Source organism: Hemicordylus capensis, chromosome 4, assembly GCF_027244095.1.
Source record: "Hemicordylus capensis ecotype Gifberg chromosome 4, rHemCap1.1.pri, whole genome shotgun sequence".
Lineage (NCBI taxonomy): Eukaryota > Metazoa > Chordata > Lepidosauria > Squamata > Cordylidae > Hemicordylus > Hemicordylus capensis.
In genome coordinates, this window is record NC_069660.1 from 53,504,295 (window position 1) to 53,524,933 (window position 20,639).

The 20,639-nt window shown below is 41.3% G+C and overlaps 1 protein-coding gene across 12 annotated transcripts in view; it reads right to left on the reverse strand.

Annotated features, from left to right (window-relative positions):
• PPP1R12B (protein phosphatase 1 regulatory subunit 12B) overlaps window positions 1-20,639 on the reverse strand; it is a 161,123-nt gene that overhangs the window by 103,792 nt on the left and 36,692 nt on the right. For 9 of the 12 annotated variants that reach the window (XR_008306393.1, XM_053247065.1, XM_053247061.1 and 6 more), the window contains 8 exons: window positions 19,970-20,129; window positions 17,873-18,017; window positions 17,510-17,584; window positions 14,100-14,176; window positions 13,384-13,511; window positions 10,120-10,232; window positions 2,456-2,656; window positions 737-816 (listed from right to left, as the gene is read on the reverse strand). Coding sequence is in view for 10 of the 12 variants with exons in the window: in XM_053247065.1 (XP_053103040.1) it covers window positions 737-816; window positions 2,456-2,656; window positions 10,120-10,232; window positions 13,384-13,511; window positions 14,100-14,176; window positions 17,510-17,584; window positions 17,873-18,017; window positions 19,970-20,129 (979 nt within the window). In the remaining 2 variants the exon portion in view is untranslated. Of the gene's footprint in view, window positions 1-736; window positions 817-2,455; window positions 2,657-10,119; window positions 10,233-11,409; window positions 11,514-13,383; window positions 13,512-14,099; window positions 14,177-17,509; window positions 17,585-17,872; window positions 18,018-19,969; window positions 20,130-20,639 lie in introns of those variants that run through there. The other 3 variants (XR_008306394.1, XM_053247068.1, XM_053247069.1) reach the window with 3 other exon arrangements.

Consider the following 20,639-nt stretch of genomic DNA (forward strand, 5'->3'; position numbering starts at 1 on the left):
TTTCCTATTGTTCTCTTTTACACAGGAACATAGGAAGCTGCCATATACTCTATCTAGCTCAGTATTGTCTTCACAGACTGGCAAAGTATTAAAACTATAAATCTAATTAAAAGCCTGGGTGAACAACTATGTCTTCAGTGCCTTTTTTAAAGTTGCCAGAGTGACCTGTTATGAATAATCCTTCATTTGCTTGGGCCTCCTATTACTGCAGCCTGCCTGCTTTGAAATTTTTGTTATCTGGATTTTGGCATATAGTTTTCTGCTATTTATTTTCACATGCCATCACATCTGAAAGACAATGCATTTTATTATTAAACTAGATTATGATCAGAGGCTTCACCAATTGTTTACAAATTTATATTATACGCAGAAGTAAACGGATTGACTGATAAAAACATGTGGAACTACACAGAACAGAGTCATACTAAGGAAAATACAGGCAGCTTTATCCCATTTGAAGGTTTTTTGTGTTTTTTTAAGAGGCCAGTCAAACCTTACAAATAAGAGACTTATTGTTGCCAAATAATTTGTTGCTCAGTTTAAACATGCAAGAAGTATATTGGGGGTATAGCTGGCACACAGCATATATTATTTGTTTCAGACATTTCTAAGGGTGATTAGAGCTGATGAAGTGAAAAATAATGTACGTGTAGAATTAGGGAGGAAGAGATTTAACCAAACATTCAAATGCATGGGAATTCATTTCTATAAAAGCTCCATATTCAAGGGATCTTACCGGTTTTCCTTTTCTTCTATGTCACCTGTACTGTTTAACCTTCGAGGGGCTATTGAGGCAAAATAGCTTTTGTCCTTGTCCTGTTGAAACAAACATAAATTTCTTAAAGATGGTTCATATTTCAATAAAAATTCTAGTGGCCTTAATAGTCTCTGAATCAACAAATGCTATTTTCAGGTGCTTTGCTTCAAATTTAATTCTAACCATGGTCAGACAAAGGGCCACTTCAGATGTCTTACAAAGCCAAGATTCACACAGAGTCTTTTAGCATCAGGAACCACATTCACCTTTGCATACAAGCCCCAGAACTCTGGTTAAAGTAGGCAAGCTTGGTCATTTTGGGCATCATGACTAAGAATAAGCAGTTTGGAATCATAACCAATCCTTGTTTGTTTCCAACTACAATACTTCTGAGGCTCACAGATGAACACCACCACAATTATCTGATTAGAAATTTTGGTTTTTTTGCCCCCTATGATCCTGTGAAAATATAATGCTCTCAATCCCTTAACCATGTCTGAGGGATCAGAATCGTCTCTTAGTTTTTCCCATGCCTGCCAGGGTTTGAAGCTGGTTCAAGTCCATGATTAAATGTGAACTTGTTCAGCATTAAGGTCAATGTAAATCCTAAGGGCTGGAAGAGGAAATTTGCTTGCAAGAAGGGAAAAACATGATGGGCAAAGGAACATTTAATCTGTGGTCTTCTTCTTTAACAATTGTTAAGGGAACAAAAGTATTATATCTGCACAGTCCTACATGGCAAAATAAGCAGCAACTTCTGCAAGATAGAAAGATATGCAAATTGAGGTGAGAATTTCTAACAAGCTCTTATGATATATATGCAGGATGGTGATTCAGAACAGTACACAAGGAAGCAATGGTGATTGTTAAGACTGTTTCAGAACAAGTGATTCTGGATTTGGGTACACTATTTTGTTTTTAAAAGAACATCCTATATTTCTGAAAACGGCTATCCCTCTTAACATCTCTTTAGGCTGACATCCTGAAACACAAGTTCTTAGTTAACCTGCTATAGCATTTACAGTACTGGTCTAACAATATTTGGGGGTTTGATAACCCATGTTCTCTGCTAACATTTTATTATATCTAGATTTCTTACGCTGACATTAGTTGCTGCCATTCTTGCATTTAACGAAATTAATTTTCCCAAAACAGAAAACTTCAAAGTGGTGAAAAATTCCATTGGTGAAAGGAATCTAGATGTATTTCATGATGGGAGTACTTGCCTATTGCTGCTCTGGGACCCGCCATCAGGCTTGGGGAAAATACTGCACCCACCCAGCCCTTCAGGTGTTTTAGATGTCCTGGGGGCAGAGCTCTCCTCACACAGACCTGAGTTGAGGAAATACCACTTCTTCTTCCCTGTCTGGTTCTGGAACGTTGGGAGAGCTGCGGAAGGTGATGGTTGTAAGTATCTCCCAGCCCTGCTAATGACATGGCTTGTTTATGGGGTTCCCAGAAGTATCTGGCAGGCCACTGTTGGGACTAGATGGACCCTCAGTCTGCTCCAACAGGACTTCTCTGATATGACGACAGATATAGTACTCCTGGCATTGCCTCAGCGTACATGAATACAGTAGTAAGGGGGCGGGGAAACCTTGATTCTTTAAAAAAAAAACCTGGAAAGGCCTCTAGTCAGCACTGCCTAAGATTACTAGCCATGCATTTCAAAGTAAGTGAAGCCAGATTACTCCACACCTTCTCTTTGTTGTCTAACAATGCAGAAATCCGAGGGGTTGAAGAGGAGCGATAGATACAACCTTCCTTCTCTCTCAGTGCATCACGAGGACCAGTGCCTTCATTAAGTGTGTTTTGGCTGCTTGTTTTCCGCAGGCTTAGCCTCCAGGAAGAAGGAGATTCATCCTTTTGCTCTTCAGACTTGTTGAGCAAAGGAGTAATCTGTAAGAAAGAAAAGGAGTAATGAATTATCAGGAGTATTTCAGGAAGACTAAGCTCCCATATCATTTCACCACATTGAGAGTAACCAATAGCCAGTCATATAAGCATGCTTAAGCTATAAACTTGAATCAGACATTGATAATAGTACTATGTAGACACAGAATATGGTAATAGTTTTACTAATACAAATTTATTCAAAGTGCCTTACTCATAAGTGTGCAAAAAAAGCTATTATATCCTATATTCCCTTAAATGTGTCTTTGTACATATTGGTTTGTATCCACAAGACGATTTGTGCAAGCAAAAAGACACTTCCCACTTATACATGGTACCCTCCCCTTTCTACCAATTCTTACTTCCTTTTGAATTCCCCAGCACTCTGTCCTATACTGTTCTGATCAATCTCTTTATTTCGGTCAGCGACCAGCATGAGATTAAAACAAATGTAAAAGAGAGGACAGTCAAACTTCTATTGCAAACAATAACACCAAATAAATTTTTAAAAGTCCTCCTTAGCATAGATCAGGATACTGAAAATACTACTAAAATAATTGAAGATAAAAGAGGCAGCAGTATTTCCTACTTATGAGGCTATTGCACACAAATCAAAACTCAACCAGTTGCCTTCTCGACTCCTAAATCTGAGGGGGGTTAAACAATTCTGGAGCTCTGGAAGATATTGTCATTAAATTTACAGCTGATATACAGGTGATACCAGTACCTGCATGCCCACCTGCAGCTAGCCACATTATGGCTACAAGTTGCTCTGGCCTTAGATCCATCGCCTATTTTCCAATTATTAAGTTCTTCTGCAAACGGAGGACTGCACTGCAAAATTTAGCTACCTGTCTGGTAGCGCAGGAATTGCTTCCTTCCAACAGCATGTCAGTCATCTGAGGAGAATCAAGACCTGGGCATTTGGCTATCAAGGGGTAAATGAGATCCCGGCGCAGGTCTCTATAGAACAAACATTCCAATAGCACATGGATGACTGTTTCCACTTGACCCTCACCACATGGGTAGAGCCTCTCCCCATAGGGAATCCCTCTATATCGGCCCTCTAAGAGGGCTGAAGGCAGGACATTGCATCTTGCCAGGGTAAAAACTCTTCTAAGAGGGGGCACCTCCAAGACAGTGAGGTAGGATGCTGAAGCCAAACTATATCTGACTGATTCCTGGCTCTGAAAGTCAGGTACCTTTGCTATATCTGTTTGTCTCTTGATATCCTCAATTCTCTGTTTGATGAGCTTCCTAGCTGTCTCCAAACTTTGCATAAGCAGGGCAGACTGATCAAGGCCCAAAGTGGTCATCTTTTGGTTCAGAGAGCACTTCCAGGGCGACTGATAAGAATCCTCTAATACTAAGCGGCTCAGCCCTGTGTCCGAGGAAAAAACTCTCAGCCAGTAAAACAGCACCATTTGCCAACATCTGGCTTCAACTTTAATGAGGCCCGCCTCCAATCTGAGCCTCGCATTAGAGGTACACTTGGGTGTCTGAAATATTGCTCTCAAGAACTTAGACTGCACCACTTCTAAGGGGGACAGATCTGGGTAAGGACCCAATTGGGCACCATACAATAACTGTGCCAATGATTTCGCTTGAAAAAGTTTTAAGGCTGCGGGGATAAAAAACCCTCCCCTGGTTCTATAGAACCGCAAAATATCTCGAGCGCTGTTTTGGGCAGCCTGGGCCACATGAGAGGATACTGTTCTGAAGCATCCACAACTCTCAACAGCAGATTCTTAGGGGGCATAGTAGGAAAATGTGGCAGAGAAGCCTCATTGTACCAACAGATTTTCATATGCTCTCCTTTTGATGCAGCCCATCATTTTAAAATGTATGTACCTATCATAAACTGCAAACTTAAGATGCAATGTTGTGACAGCTACATATGAGCTGAACCCTTGTTCCCTGTAACAGGGATTCCCAGATGTTGTTGATTACAATTCCCAGCATCCTCAGCTGCAGTGGCCATTGGTTGGGGATTATGGGAGTTACAGTTAACGTCTGGGAATCTCTGTTACAGGAATTCTGAATTGAATCCAATTTCTTTCAGGATTGATATGCAAAGATAATACAGTATGCAAAGAAATATTAGACAATTAGCATAAGATCAACTAAGCTAAAAATCCAGCTCCATCAAACATGCCAGTGTCAGACAACCAGATGGATTAGAGACCTCCCCATAATCTGGGTACATGCAACAGATCAACTCACACTTGGCCATGAACTAATCAGAGAGGTAGTTGAAAGCCCTGACTCACAACTCGCAGCTTGTATGTTATCTCAGTGAACTGTTAAATACAATTTTTAAAGACTTCCTGGGACACCAGGGAGAGTTTTGTGTCCAGAAGCACCCCCAGACTGTGTACCTGTTCCTTCTGGGGAAGTGTGACTCCACCCAGAACTGGCAGGTCAAAATCATCTCCCGGGTTCCTGACCCTGCACAATAAGTACCTCCATCTTATCTGGATTCAGCCTCAGCTTGTTACCTCTCATCCAGCCCATCACTGCCTCCAGGCAGGCATTTAGGGAGGTTATGCCTTCTCCTGATGATGCTGACATGGAGAAAAAGATTTGGGTGTCATCAGCATACTGATAACATCCTACATCAATTCTCCTGATGATCTCTCCAAGCAGTTTCATGTAGATGTTAAACAACATCAGAGATAATATGGAGCCCTGAGGGACACCATAAGAGAGTTCAGATTTTGAAGAACAACAGTCCCCAAGGGACACCATCTGGAATCTGCCTGAGAGGTAAGAGTGGAACCACTTCAAAGCAGTGCCTCCCACCCCCAACCCCCTCAGACACTCCAGAAGGATACTATGGTCAATAGTATCTAAAGCTGCTGAGAGGTCCAAAAGGACCAACAGAGTCACACTCCCTCTGTCAATTTCCAATTGGAGATCATCCATCAGGCTGACCAAGGCAGTCTCCACCCCATAGACCACCCAAAAGCTGGTCTGAAATGGGTCCAGAGAATCAGTTTCATCCAAGACTGCCTGGAGTTGGGAGGCCACCACCCTCTTGGGTGGTTGCCCAGCCACAGACGGTTGGCCCAGCCACCTTGCGCAGCCATGGAAGGTTGGAGACAGGCCTATAGTTGCTCAACTCTGAGGAGTCCAAGACAGGCTTCTTCAGAAGTGGTCTAATAATTGCATCCTTAAGGCAAGCAGGCATCTCTAATAGGCCTTCTACAACAACCTCCCAGCCAGATAGTATTAGCCATGTGGAACAAGGGTCAAGAGAACAGGTGGTAGGCCACACCACTCCAAGCAGCTTGTCCACCTCCTCACGACTCACAAACTGAAACTGATCCAGTCCGACAACATAAGAGGAGTCGCTGGACAGCTCCGATTAGGACACTGCAGTAATTGTGGGGTCTAAATCCAAGTCAGCCCGAATATGAGAGATTTTATCAACAAAAAAATCATTAAACACGTCACAGCGAGTAATAAGTGGCTCCAGATTCTGATTCAAGGGAGGAGCACTTACTAGTCCTCTCACAACCCTGAACAACTCCGGACGTGAACTTGCAGATGCAATACGGGCTGAAAAGAATTGCTTCTTTGCTGCCCATATTGCCAGAGCATAGGTCTTCAAATGTGCTCTATGTTGTAATCTGTCAGATTCAAGAAGTCTTCCTCCACTTGTGCTCCAGTTGTTTACCTTGCTGCTTGAGCCCCCATAGTTCTTCTGTATACCAAGGGGCCAATTTTGAAGTGGGTTGGAGAGGACGCTTAGGAGCTATCATGTCTACTGCCCTGGTGAGTTTGCTGTTCCAATTCTCCACCAGGGCATCAACAAGATCACCAGCGGAGCCAATGCTAAATCCCTCCAAGGCTTCTTGGAACCCTATTGGATCCAATAACCTTCTCAGGCGGACCATTCTAATGAACCCCTCACCTCTGCAAAGGTGGGGTGTGACTGAGTCTAAACTTAACCAGATGGTGGTCTGTCCATGACAATGGGGAAATCACAGGAGTCCCCACTCACGGAACATCACCCTGATCAGAGTGAAAGACCAGATCAAGCGTATGACCTGCAATGTGCGTTGGTCCCGAGACCCTTTAGGATAGGCCCATAGTCATCATGGCTGCTATGAACTCCTGAGCTGCCCCAGACAAATTGGTCCCAAAGTAGACACTGAAGTCCCCCAGAAGCCTGGGAGACTCCAACGCCAAACCCAAGACCAGTTAGGGACTTCGTTGGGCAGTGGGGCGATGAGTACACCAAGAGAAGTCCCAGTCTATCCCTGGTCCTCAAACTTAGGTACACACATTCAATATGGTCAGACACTTCCACAGGCATCCTAGTCAGGGAGAGGTTATTCTTATAGACCACAGCCACTCCCCCTCCCCACCCACATCCCCGCACCTGCTCCTCAATGGAGTACCATGGAGAGAGAAGCTGGGACCATACTGGGCCACCAGCCTCTCCCAACCAAGTCTCTGTAATACATACCCTGTCTGCCCCTTCATCCAGAATCAAACCATGGATGGTGTCCAACTTATTCTGGACAGACCTAGCATTACAGAGGAGCAGGGTCTGTGGGAGGTTGGCACTACTCTCCAAGGTCAAATAGCTGGCAGGACAGCCGGAACGGGAAACAGCTAAGAGATTTCTGACTTCCCTTTCCCTGCAACGACTCGCTCACCTGCCAACTTTACTTCTTCTATACCCCCATCACCACTGGATTAGCCACCCCACAGTCAGTGGACACACCCCATCCCCAGACAAAGGAAGACACATCTGAAACACCTAAGACCTAAACAACCACAGAAGCCAAAAATACCGCCTGGCCCTCGCCCTCATTGCATAGCACAAGGCTACAGCTTACATGCTCCCAGGCCCATCCTTAGGGCAGGGTGACCAGGGTGATCTCCCTGAGCCCAGCACTGGCACAGGCACCACTCTGGGCACATTGCGGCCTGCCCTGCTCTCTCCCAGTCTCAGCAATTTATCTTTTCCCTCTGCAGCCCAGCCGAGAGCCAAACCATTTTAATAAGGCCCAGGCTTGCCTGCTACTGAAAGTCTCCCGGCACTCAAGCTGCTACAGCTCCCTCACTCTCCACTCCCACCTCTCAGCTGTTCAGCAGGTGGGCGGGGCTTCCAGAGTGACATCTAGCTGCTGGCCTCCTTGAAGCCTGAAATTCTTCAATGTCAGCTGGCAGGCAGCAGGGAAGGAAGAAAGAAGGCAGAGTGGCCAGAGCTGTCTGCCCATGCCTGCCACAGTGCTGTGCAGACCCCCTGCCCTGCCCATGCCTGCTGACAGTCAGAGTCCTTAGACCTAGTAATGGAGGTTTAAATGTGATTTCCTTTTGGGGGTTATTCCCCCCACCACTTGAATATTTAGGTAACGACTTGCCATGGGGCTTTGATTTTGGGCACAGGTGTAGGGCGGGTTGGGAAGGCTCTGAATATATAATTTGAAATGGATTGGGCAATCTGTTGATTTTTAATTTTTTTTCAAAGACATCAAAGAAGTCCTATAATTGGCTTGTTTTATGGCAGAAATTTGTAGCCGCCGCCCCCCCAACCATCATTCCACCCCCACATGGAGGAATCTGCCCTTTGCCTTCATAAAAAAGGGTAAAACACGGCCCCTTCTGCCCCAGCCTTTAGATCACCTGGAATGATTTGGCACAGGGCTTTGGTATTGAGCACAGATGTAGGGCAAGGTGGAAGGGCTATGTATATTTAATTTGAAATTGGGCTTTTATTTTTATTTTTTCCCCGCCCCTTACAAATGCACTGTATGTCCAAGCTGGCTGGACATGTCCAAAAACCTCACTCACTCGTACTATTTACACAGTATGTCATCAATCAGTATGATTCTGTAATGGAATGAAATGTTAAGGAGGCTCAGCACATGCTGATTCACCCCCAGTTCCGCATCCCATTAGGGACAGCCCTGCATGTTCCTCCTCCTCCCTTTGCACACAGCTGTTAACTTACATTCTTTATTTGTGGCAAATCATTATTTGCCATTTCATCCAAACAGTTTGTGTTTGCTTGCAAACCAGTATTACATTCTGAAATCTGACCCTGTTTTGCAAGCAAACACAAACTATAGTTTATGCATGTTTGGCAAAATGGCAAGCTATGGTTTGCCACAAACAAAGATCGGAAGTTACTAGCTGCTGCTCATGAAAGGAGAGAGTAGCATGTAAGCTCAAGGCTCGTTCTCACATCACCAAACCATGGTTTGGCATTATGTTTGAAAAGTTCCACTGTGTACAAGCAACAACCCTCCCAGACAAAATGAACTCAAGTAAGTAGTTCAGAATAAAACAAGGAGAAACAGTGTTCTGCCCCAGATTACATTATGAAGCAGAGACTAGAAATATTTTTATACCACTTTTCAATAAAGAGAAGAGAAAAAAGAGAAAAGAGAGAAAAAAGAGAATTCCCTGTCCCAAATTGCTCACATCTAAAAGGAAATATAAAGAAGGCAGCAACAGCAACCACTGGAAGAACACTATGCCAAGGCCCAACTCGGTGCATTGAGAGGGTGGTGGAATGTGTGTGGGGAGGGTGCCAGATTTTAAGCAGAATGGGAAATTAAGTGTGAGAGTTGGGGCGCAGGGGCGCCCTGCAGATAAGGCACACTGGGAATATGCCCTGTTGCCCTGTGGGCCAGTCTGAGCCAGCACTATGCTGAGGTTGGATAGGGACAATTGCTCTAAATATAAGAGAACCACCACTTTAAAAGCTGCTTCTTTGTTCAGTTAGCTTCAATTATAGGATGCTAAAAACCAATATACACAATCCAAACTCACAATTCTGCAGGTTTGTTCCAAACAGAAACATTGATCTCAAATTAAAAAAAAACGTGAACACAAACCCTCTTAAGGAGAAGCAACTGACTACTGCTATATTTTTATTGTACTCAGGTTACTTCTTTTTCTCTTAACAACCCTGAGGGAGTAGGTTAGGCTGAAATATAGTAACTGGCCACAAATTTCCCCGTGAAATCTAGAGATCCCAGATTTCCCTGGTCCAAATCTAACACTATCCACTACTCAACTGACATGCTCTTTTCAGGTTTCAGCCACCTGAAAGGTTTTATTCACAACTATAAAAATTAGATACTTTGTTACTTGCTTTAAAAAATGGAAATAAAAGCTAGATATTCTCAAGCCTCTGATTAATGGCCTAGATACTCTGATGTACAGTTACAGCCATGCAATTAGTCACAACTATTACCATCTACATCCCATTAAATAACCATGAAAAACCTAATTTCCCTGTTTTCCCAATAACCACGCCATTCTAAAAACTGTTCATTAGATTAAATCACCACATCTGCACATAGCTAAAACCTCTTTCAAAGTGAGACTGGGCCCAATCAGCAAGTCTCACTGAACATAATAGGTTTTTACTTCTAAGGAAGCCTGTATGGAATTGCAACCCTGAGTAAAACTATGGTGTTAATTTTCAGTCCATCTCCACTTACTTTTCTGGCAGGAGCCATTGTGAAAGAGTTATGCTCTGGTGGTGGCACTTGTTCTGTGATGAGAGTTCTGGATTCATGATTGGAATGGTTAGCAATAGACTCTTCCTTCCTCTCTACAGAGATAGAAAAGAGCAGGGGGCAAAATAGTTGTGAATATTCCATGACAGTTCTTGATTCACTAGGGTGATGTGCTCCTGACCTTCAATCCCTAGTTCCTGTGACTGGTTAGAATTAAAATGTATATGCCCATTGGTCTAAACAAGAGAAAAATAAAATCAACAAGTACATGCCCCCCAAAAACTCAAATTCCCACACCCCAAAATACTTCAGACTAATCACAAGAGAACAGTAAATCTGAATGAGATATAGCAGCTATCAATATGTTCCCTGGAAGGTTTTAGGGTTGTCAAAACAGACTAAAAAATGTTAATCTGCAGCAGTTAATTCATTGCAACCGTTTGAACACTAATCTCAATTTTAAACATATTTTCTGTAACACTCTCTTAATTTAGGCAATATTTGATTTCACAAACTATTGTTTTGCCTATGCTTTACTGAGAGATCTTTACTTTCATTTTCAAAGTATCATTTTAAATGGTTGAGTTGCTGCCAAATTTCACAACAAACTGGAATTTGGTGACAATTTCATGTGAGTTCCAGCTCCCACTGATCCACTTCAGATAGGACTCTGTGTTTAGAAGAGATCTGGATCAAGCTCCTACATGGTGCAAGGTCTGCAGGTTATAACATAAATGTTGTGCATTAGAATCTAGGCGATCTCAGACCCTCCTGTGGTTTTTATGCTGGAATTGAGCCTTTCCCCATCTCCTAGCATAGAGAACCTGAATCCCAGCATGAGTACCTCTGATATGCCTTTAAATGTGTGGTATATAGCCAGGGAAGATGTGAATTATGGGAATTGCATCTTACATGATCACCAGCTTATTTGAAAAGACTCATATATGTGAAGTGGTATCGAAGGCCTCCATACCAAGAACTGGATATCCCTACCATACCTTCCATCTCTAAAAAATAATGCTAAGTGAAGGGGCACAACAAAAGTGATCAGTTCCCAGTATAAGAGCCAGAGAAAGGTCTGACATGCACACAACAATAATGTTTTTTCCTGGAAACAGGTAACCTAACCACACTGACTAGATTTATGCTACTAAATAAAATATAGTAATTGTGGGATGGAAAGAAAAATTGAATGACCTTGTGCTATAAGAAGCAACAAGGCACAGATTTCTCTAGATGGAATAATTATCCCTGGCATCTTTGCCTACTTGCCTAGAGGTTGTGTATCTCCTAAGGTGGCTGGTGGCAGGAATTCCCCCTCCCCTGAGTTTGAAGTCCTTTTGTCCCAAGGCTCTTTCTTTTCTTCCTGTCTGCAACTGTTGACAACAATTCTGTTAAGCAGGATAAGACTACATTACTGCATTTGCTTTGATGAGTAATTTCTGATTCATTGGGAGCTATTATTAGCATAAAGTACTGCTCTGTTTTTGCACTGCAGCAATATATGCTGGGAAATGCATTAAGCTTTGAGAGTGCTGTCTTCAAATTTGTAACCATGGCTGTAGTGCAGAGAAATATGCAAGGCATACACATACATAGAGAGCTTTTTCATTTTCCGAACTGCAGCCACCCACTTTGGGGCATGCTATGCGACAAGCTACTTTGGAAAAGCAGCCTATGAAAGTGAGCTGGGTGGGGGTACAGAACAAGGGTTATTATTTTTTAATTTTTAAAGATTATAAAAGACACTGCTGCACACAGTCCCTTATGTAAAGACACATGCTAGATCATCACTCTCGGCAGATGAGGAGGAGCTAATGATGCCCCACCAATGGCCTTTGCACTGCATTACAATTGCAGTAGAAATTGATCATCTGGAAAGGCTCCCCAAGACAAATGGCACAAACCCTTTTAGAGGACTTCAACAAAGAGTCAGAAAATACACATTTAAAAATTTAATTTCTTATTTATAGCTAGATTTCTATACCACATTTCATAAATTTACCCCAAGGCAATTATTAAGCCAAAGATTCATCTATTTCAATTATTTACACATATTAGATTTCAAGAAGTTATATGTTTGGAACAAGTATTTCCTACAATATTATCTGCTGGCATAAGTCCTCAACATTCTATATCATTTTGAATACTTAATGATTATGGCTTTTCTTGGCTGGCCAATGGGAAAAGGTCATTAAAAAAGTGACTTAACCTTGAATCTGTTTGTCCTGACATATGAAAAAAAGAAGAAAAGAAAAGGCTCCACTTGCATCCAGAATTAGAAATTCTTGTTCTAAATGTTGCATACAATGGAATACAGAGAACACCATATTTCTGAAGAGCTTTTATTATGATTAATGTGCATGAGATTATTGGCTTTTATATATATTTATTTTACACTCACCAGCACAAAAATTATTCTTCAAAAAATTTGGGGTCAATATTACAACAATATTGGACAACAACAATACCAATAACAATTTCTTTTTTTAAAAAGTAAAGGGCAAATGCCTGGCGAAACAGGTAGCTCTTAAGAAGGGCCTTAAAAACAGCCAGGGAGGGGGCTGAATGAATGTGAGGTGGAAGGAGTGTTCCAAAGATGGGAAGCCACAAAGAAGGCCCTCCTATGGGCCCAGGCACTTCACCAGGGCCCAGGACACTAAGGAGGACCAGCTGAGAAGACCTCACAGGATGGGATACAACCGGCCAAGAGAGGCATATCCAGAGATATACAGGTGCTAAGCCCATAAGGGTTGGTTTAGTATTAATATTAATATTATTTTATATTACAGAACTTAACCCTAAGTATCTTGACAAACTCTAGACTGCCAGTGTTATTTGTATAGAATCATTAACATACTTTAAAACATTAAAAAATGTTCTAAGATAGTTTGGTAGACTTGCAAGAAACTGAACTATAGCCCTCTTCAGATTTTATTTTATTTTTTTTAAAGGATAGAATATTCATGGACTAAACCATGTCCCAGAGTCCCCTGTCCCATCCCCCCCTCCCGACCCCCAGTGCATCACTCACTTCCCTCCTGCATTGTTCATGGTTACAGCATTCCTCTGAAGAGGTCAATGCTGTAAGTGTGACGGTGGGTGCTTCCGTGATTGGCATCCTGGGGACATGACTTCTGAACCCACTTTGGACAACGTACATGAGTCTGCCATCTTTTTAAAACAATGCCTGAAGAGGACTTATTTTTAACAAGGCAATAATCTCTGTTCTATATAGTGCATTACCTGCCTCTTTTTCAGTATCAGATGCTGAAACTTCATCTTCTTCCTCAGAGCTGGAGCTACTAGACTCTTTATTCTCTTCTCTTTCTAGGGATTTCAGAGTGTCTGCTTCATAAAGAATCTTCTCTTTGCTGAGGTACAAAAGTGTTAGAGAAGTGCTCATTATAATGGCACAGCAAGTTAATTAAACATTTTGCTAAAGAAACTGACAATATAAGAACACTTCATATCACAGCTACAGTCTGTGCACAGAACAATTTCTGCAGATCAAAATGTGCAACTTGCCCCTTAACATCACCATGCCACTAACTCCAATCCTTATTCAGAAGCTCATAATGTAATGTAAGTAGACTGGAAACTGGGGAATTAAGCCTGTTGAATTTTCCTGTTTTCCAATTCCCTCCAATTGCCCTGGAATTGTGTCAATGAAGAGGTGAAATTAACTAGACTAGATCGCATACAGTTCCTAGCCTAGAAGGAAAATAAAATATGTTCAAAGAAGAGAGGATTTTAAAGTATAAGAGCATGTTAGTGAAATGTCAGGGCATTGCTAATCAGTGGCACCCCCTCACTTCTCATTGAAACGACTGCATCCACACTCATGCAAGTAGGCAAGGAAATGGTTTTATAAACTTGAGATGATTTATATATCCTTTTCCCTCAGTTCATCAAATCTTGCACACAACATCCATACCATATATTTTTCAACTGAAACCTACTTTTTGAAGAGTCCACTCTGAAGTTTGCCATTCATATCAGCTTCAATTAGCTTGTTTCTTGTCTCTTCACTACACAGCTGTCAAAAACACAATTGATAGGCCATTTTCAAAGAACCACTAATGGCTCTGGTAGATTATTTTCATTATCTAGTATGTAAAAATAAATTTCACACAAACAGCAGAATTGTATCTTGGTTTAATCACTTAAGACAACATGAATCTATGACCAGTAATCCATAAAACTGTGATACACATTCCAGAGAACTCTATGTGATGAAGATTTTTCTTTCTTTTTAAAAAATGCAACCCTAGTACCCCTCCCAAAGTCTCAAGACAAGTTGCTTTTGAAATGTGAAGATTTCTGAGAAAGCTGTAATGCAGCCAGAAAAGCCGATGTTGAGGGCCGGGGTGGCAGAGAAATCCAATGCCTCACTGCTGCGTGAAAATGCTTTGTTTTCTAAGGGTTTTTAAAAAATATGCCAAACTGCCCCCCCCCACCAAAAAAACTAAAAAGACTCTTTAAAAAGACGTTTTACCTGTTGCTTGTATCTGGTAGGTACTTTAGTCTTTAGTTTTTATAATTCTTAGTTTTTAGCTTTAAAAAAAAATATTTTGAAATTTTAGAAGCTAATTCTGATTGTGGTTTTAGCTTGGATTTTTAACTTGTTTAATTTGGTTAATTTTATTAGTCTGATTTTATATTGTAATTCTTTTATAAAGGCTGTGAGCTGCCACAAGCAGTAATTATTATTATTATTATTATTATTACTACTACTACTACTACTACTGCTACTACTACTACTACATTTATATCCCGCTCTTCCTCTAAGGAGCCCAGAGTGGTGTACTACATACTTGAGTTTCTCCTCACAACAACCCTGTGAAGTAGGTTAGGCTGAGAGAGAAGTGACTGGCCCAGAGGCACCCAGATGGTATCATGGCTGAATGGGGATTTGAACTCGGGTCTTCCTGGTCCTAGTCCAGCACTAACCACTACACCACACTGGCTCTAACCACGACACCACACTGTACTGGAGGAATATAAATATTTTAAATTTAAAAAATAAAAATAAAATAAAGCAGCTCTCTGGATTGAAGATCTAGTAGATAAGGGGTGTTTTGTAGAAACAAATATAGTGTACCACTCCTACCAATGCAGGAACCACACTGCTCAAGAGTTGGCAAACTTTCAGTCCTGATACGGTGAAATTCTTCTGTAAAGTTACACAGGCAGTCTGATAGAAATTTGCAAATGCAAGTTGAAAATGGTTAAGCAAGAACTAAAACTATTAAGCAATCCAAGCCTAATTTCTATTTTTCCTTTCAGGCGAATACCCTGAAGTGGGGGGGGTGTGGAGTTTTAATCTAGAATTCAGATGTCTAGACAATAAGGAAGCATGTTTTTTTTTTTTTAAATGACAATTTAAAAAAATGGATACACAGATCTCATCTGCAGAGTTCACCTGTCAAATTTCATTCCAAGTTTAGTCATCTTTACTGTGGAGTATTTCCTTCTCCTGACTGACTCAGAGGACAGACAAGAAATAAGATTTACCATGTGCAGCAGGGAAATGCTTGACTAACAAGCAGAAGGTTAATGGTTCAAATCCCTGCTGGTACTATATTGGGCAGCAGCGATATAGTAAGATGCTGAAAGGCATCATCTCATACTGCATGGGAGGAGGCAATGGTAAACCCCTCCTGTATTCTGCCAAAAGAAAACCACAGGGCTCTGTGGGCGCCAGGAGTCGAAATCGACTTGACGGCACACTTTACCTTTAAGATACCAGACTCATGAAACCTCATTTTGCTTACATCTTCTGATCAATCTTCTCCACATAGCCTGTGAGCAGAACCTGTCTAAAATGTTGTCTTTGTGTAGCACTTACAGTTTTTATAAATACTTTGATAATTTAAATAAATGACCAGACTAAAAAAATACAGGCTGAAAGTTCACCTCTAATTCTTATGAATTTAGCATGGAGAGAAGTTGGCTCAATCTCTGTAAAGATCTTAGAGCCAGATGGCATTCAACTAACTATTACTGAGAGAAATGCTGCCTCTCCAAATAATAATCTTTTGGGCAAAATCATCAATAAAGCCAAACCCAAAATGTTTGGATTCTTCTGAAATGCAGGTCAAGAAATGGGAATGTCTCTATTCCCAAAGTTGGGTACTACCAAACAAGATACTCATGAGGACTTATAGGGAGTTCACCAATGCCATTTTTGGTAACATAGCATGCTGGGAATCATCCAGACTAGTGCCTCATCTGCAATGCTCAGAGCATTGCACTTTTGCTCAGGCAGTCCTTGCACAAGCAGTCCTTGCACAAGTTCAACACTCCTTCTGGTCACAGTATGGGCTTCTTGCTAAAGGAGTGCCACTTTGAATTCCACACATCAGCTTTATATGTTTGAGGTAAAAACCACCTACACTTTTATGAAGGAAGGAAACTACCAAATACATCTCATAATGGCTGTCATTTTTTATATCCACACTGCCCAGATGATGCTACATTTTGGCACATATGGGCAAAACAAGAAAGTGATCACAAGGAGGCGGCTTCAGAAAGCAGCTCTGGCCAGAAGCTGCTTGTTAACAAGGAAAAAAACCAAAAACAACCCCAACTCATTTTTTAAAAGCCAACCAGAAAATGAATGAAACAAAAGAAAAAGAAAATGCTTACCTACTAGGCATGTCTTCTTGTGTATGGCAAGTAGGTAAGCATGAACAGATATTATCTTGCACAAAGATGAACTTCATTGGAGAATCTGAACATACTTACTCAATCTTTGCTTTCATTAAAAGGCTAGCTATTGCTCTTTCTTTAAAGCAGGAAGAGATTAGACTGCTTCACAAAGCTAGAACTGTCACCCTTGGCAGGAAATAGCTTAGTGCTTTGACCTACTGTTGCCTATTCACATGAAAAGCATAGAAGACCAGGAAGAACAAATCAGGCAGCTTTGAAGTAAAGTAAAAGAAATGTACTGTATTCTCAATGTAATCTTAATCTCAAATACAGTAGTTCCAAATGCAGTTTCTTAAAATGAAAGATTTTTTTTAAAAATGTAGCTTAAAATAGTTCTATTTATTGCTGACACAGTTTAAATGGAAAGTACAGAGTTTCCATGATAAACAACTTTTGCCATTTCATTGATTCAAAGGATTCATGGGGGAAGGAGTGTATCTGTATCTGAGACTTGCCCAATTTCACTATCATTAAACTTCCATGATACTTTCTGTAGCTGCAGAATTTCTGCATTGTTTGTGTCATTTTAATTGTGAGAGATTTTGTATAATGCTCCTTAATCAACCATCAGTACACTGACATTTAGTTTCACGCCATCAACTGAGAAATCACAACAAAGTGTCCATGAATGTTGACTAGTTAGAAGCCAAAAACTCACCATAGTTTGTTTCTTCTGCAGCATCTCTAAATGTTCAACCAATCCCTCATCGGCCACATCAAATGGTGTCTGACCCTGTGCATGATGGCATGTGAATTAGAAAATAGAAGCACCATACATGATAGTATTTCATTAGTATAAAGGGATTCTTTATAAGTAGAAAACAGATGTTTCTGTACACACTAAAGCCTTAAAAGTAATCTCAAGGGTGCACGCATACACACACAGGAACCCAATCTGTTCAACAACTGGCTGAATTCTACCACAGGCAAGAATTACATTTGTGCAATTTAAGTGCATATTTAGCATGCCAAGGAACATGGTCAAGTTGTCTCAGCTCTGGGAATTATATGACTCACTAACCAGCTTGTTCCTGATGTCCATGTCACAGAGTGCTTCAGCCAAGATAGAGCAAGCTTCCTTCACTCCCCAATGTGCAGCAGCATGAAGTGGAGTCCAGCCATCATTGTCCTGAACATTCACATTAAACCCCGCTTGGATCAAGAGTCTAAGAAACACAAGTGATCGAAAACAGCAACTGTTCAAACATGCAACTTAACAGCCACTGTAACCATGTAGTGACTTTGTGAAGGGGGATTATCCCGTGCCAGCAACTAGTGCAGAAAAGCAGAAAGCTCAGCAGAAAGCTCAAGGATGTTAGAACAGCAGCTTCTATGTGATACAATTGGTAACTGACTAAACTGCAATAAAGGTTAGGAATTGGAGGATATTGAGTCAACAGAGCATAGATGGTGTCCTTGGGAAGCACTCTGGGTGTGCAGAACAAAAGCAGAAGCTGCGGCAATGACATTTCTTCAGTACGTTAACTTATGAGCAGACAATTTTTTAAAAAAATCATCATTATCTAACATACTTCTTGAGATTAAAGCATATGAATATTCTAAGCGAATCAGACTATTAGTACATCAAGCCCACCCTTATCCACTCTGACTGAGTGGACTCTTGCAGCCTTGCTATCCAAGATCCTTCTTACTGGAGATACCAAGGATTAAATCCTGACATTCTACCATATATTTGCTCCGCTACTACATTCCTCCCCCTTCAACAGTAAATTCTTACGAAAAAAATAACAATTAGAATATCACCTGCATATTGTTTTCCAAGTTTCTCCTCACTAAATCTCAGATCAGCTGCTGTGGTAAGAAACCCATTTTCTCTCCCCACTGCCCGACCCATGCTGCAATGTGTTGGAATGGCAAGGGAGAAGGGTTTAATCCCACAGAACATTTCTGACAGGGGAGAAGGGCTAGGCAAGTGAAGACAGTGCTGTGTTCTCAATGTCAACTAAGATCACTTCCCTACTGCTACCCAACCGGGAGGCTTAAATTCCTCTGGCTTTTGCATCTGCATGTTACTGTGGTTTTGTAGAACTACAGTTTACTAATTCTTGGACCATACAGCAGATCACTTAAAAAATAATAATTCAGAGATGAAATATTCAGTGGATTTAAGACTCATTTTGAAACAGGAAATGAAAAGGGACATGAAGAAAACTGCTCAAAATTATACAACAGCTCTCTGCTTTCAACTCAACAATTGGAGCTCAGTTGCCAACATTGGATGGCTTCAGACATCACACAGAACCTCTGTTAATGCTGAGCACCGTAAGATGACCCTCAGCCTTAGGAGCATGCTCCCCCTCCCAACCCCACATGAGCGCCTACTTCCTTTCTAGGTTAGGAACAGCCAAGACTGGTCGCGATGTCTGAACCCACTAATCTCGGCTTATTCTAACCTACATATGTTTCAGAAAACCCAAGCTCTGAAACTCACTTCAACCCATGGATCCAAACCTGCCAAATGGAGCCACACAGGTTGAAAAATGAAATAACTGTGGACATAAAGTAACAGTGACAACATTAACAACTGTAAGGATGTTTACACAGAACACCCTGGGGCAATACAAGCAAGCAAGCAGATTTTCATGGGGTGTGGGGCAATTGGTCAGTTAGTGATGCTCTTCCTTTGTAAGCAGAGCATTTTGCCAAAAAAGATTCTTAAATACTGATGCTTTCTACAGTTTCAGCCCCAGAGGAACTACTGTTCCAGACAGTAATATGTGAAGACATGCCCTAGAAGCACAAAGCAAGCAAATGTTACAATTTGAATAAACAAATATTATAATCAAGTCAACTGATAGTTTTCTTCATGGACTGATAAGTAGGCAAATTTCTCTCTCACACACAAAGTCAATACTGATGTAGCAGCTAGGCTTTTGCTCTGCAATTATAGCCCTTCCCTGTAAATTACTATGCTTAGAGAGTCTGTCTAATCCATTAGACTTCTGCACAAATGTGTTTATTCGTTCCTCTTAACTTCAGTCTCTGAAAATCTCACTAGAAAACCCCAGGAACATTATAATTCTCCCTCTACAGCACCAGTAGAGGAGTGTCTAAAAGTTTTCCTTTAGCACTACAAACAGTGAAAAGAGAGCCATACCTCATGACTTCAGAGTAGCCCTTAGCTGCGGCTACATGGAGAGCAGTGGCACCAGTTCGAGGCTGCTTTCTTTCTTCAATTTTCCTCCTGTTCAGCCATTGCCGTGCATCCTGCAGCATTTGTTGCTCTTCTGCTTTTCTTGCCTGATCAAGATCCAGTCCTGGAGAAACAGACTACAAATTGTGAAAAAACCAGGGTAGAACAGAAGAAGATGCAGAGAAGTGGATACAACAATAAGGACAATCTGAGGGGCTGAAACAGAAGCATAGGTATCAAGAATGCAGATTAATATAGCATTGTTTTGTTGTGAGTCTCTTTTCCAGAAATACTGTTGTCAAACTAATCTGGGTGATGGAAAGCCTGATAAAACTGGTCTGTTTCTGTCCAAAAGCTACAAAAGGGTACATACAGGTGAACTTTATCTGCGGGGGGTTCCGTTCTCAGTTATAACTGCAGATAACAAGACCTTGAGGAAATGGTAATTGGAGGGTTAGGTTCCTGGAGGTGAAAAAAGGCTAAAGGTGGAAGAAATAAGAGAAATAAAGTGCTGTATCGTGCTCTGTGGGTCTCCAGCTGTCCGGCAATGACCCCCCCACCCCCACCAACTATTTTGGTGATTTTCCACACAAAAACCACAGGACATTTTTTTATTACTATTACTAGAAAAGAG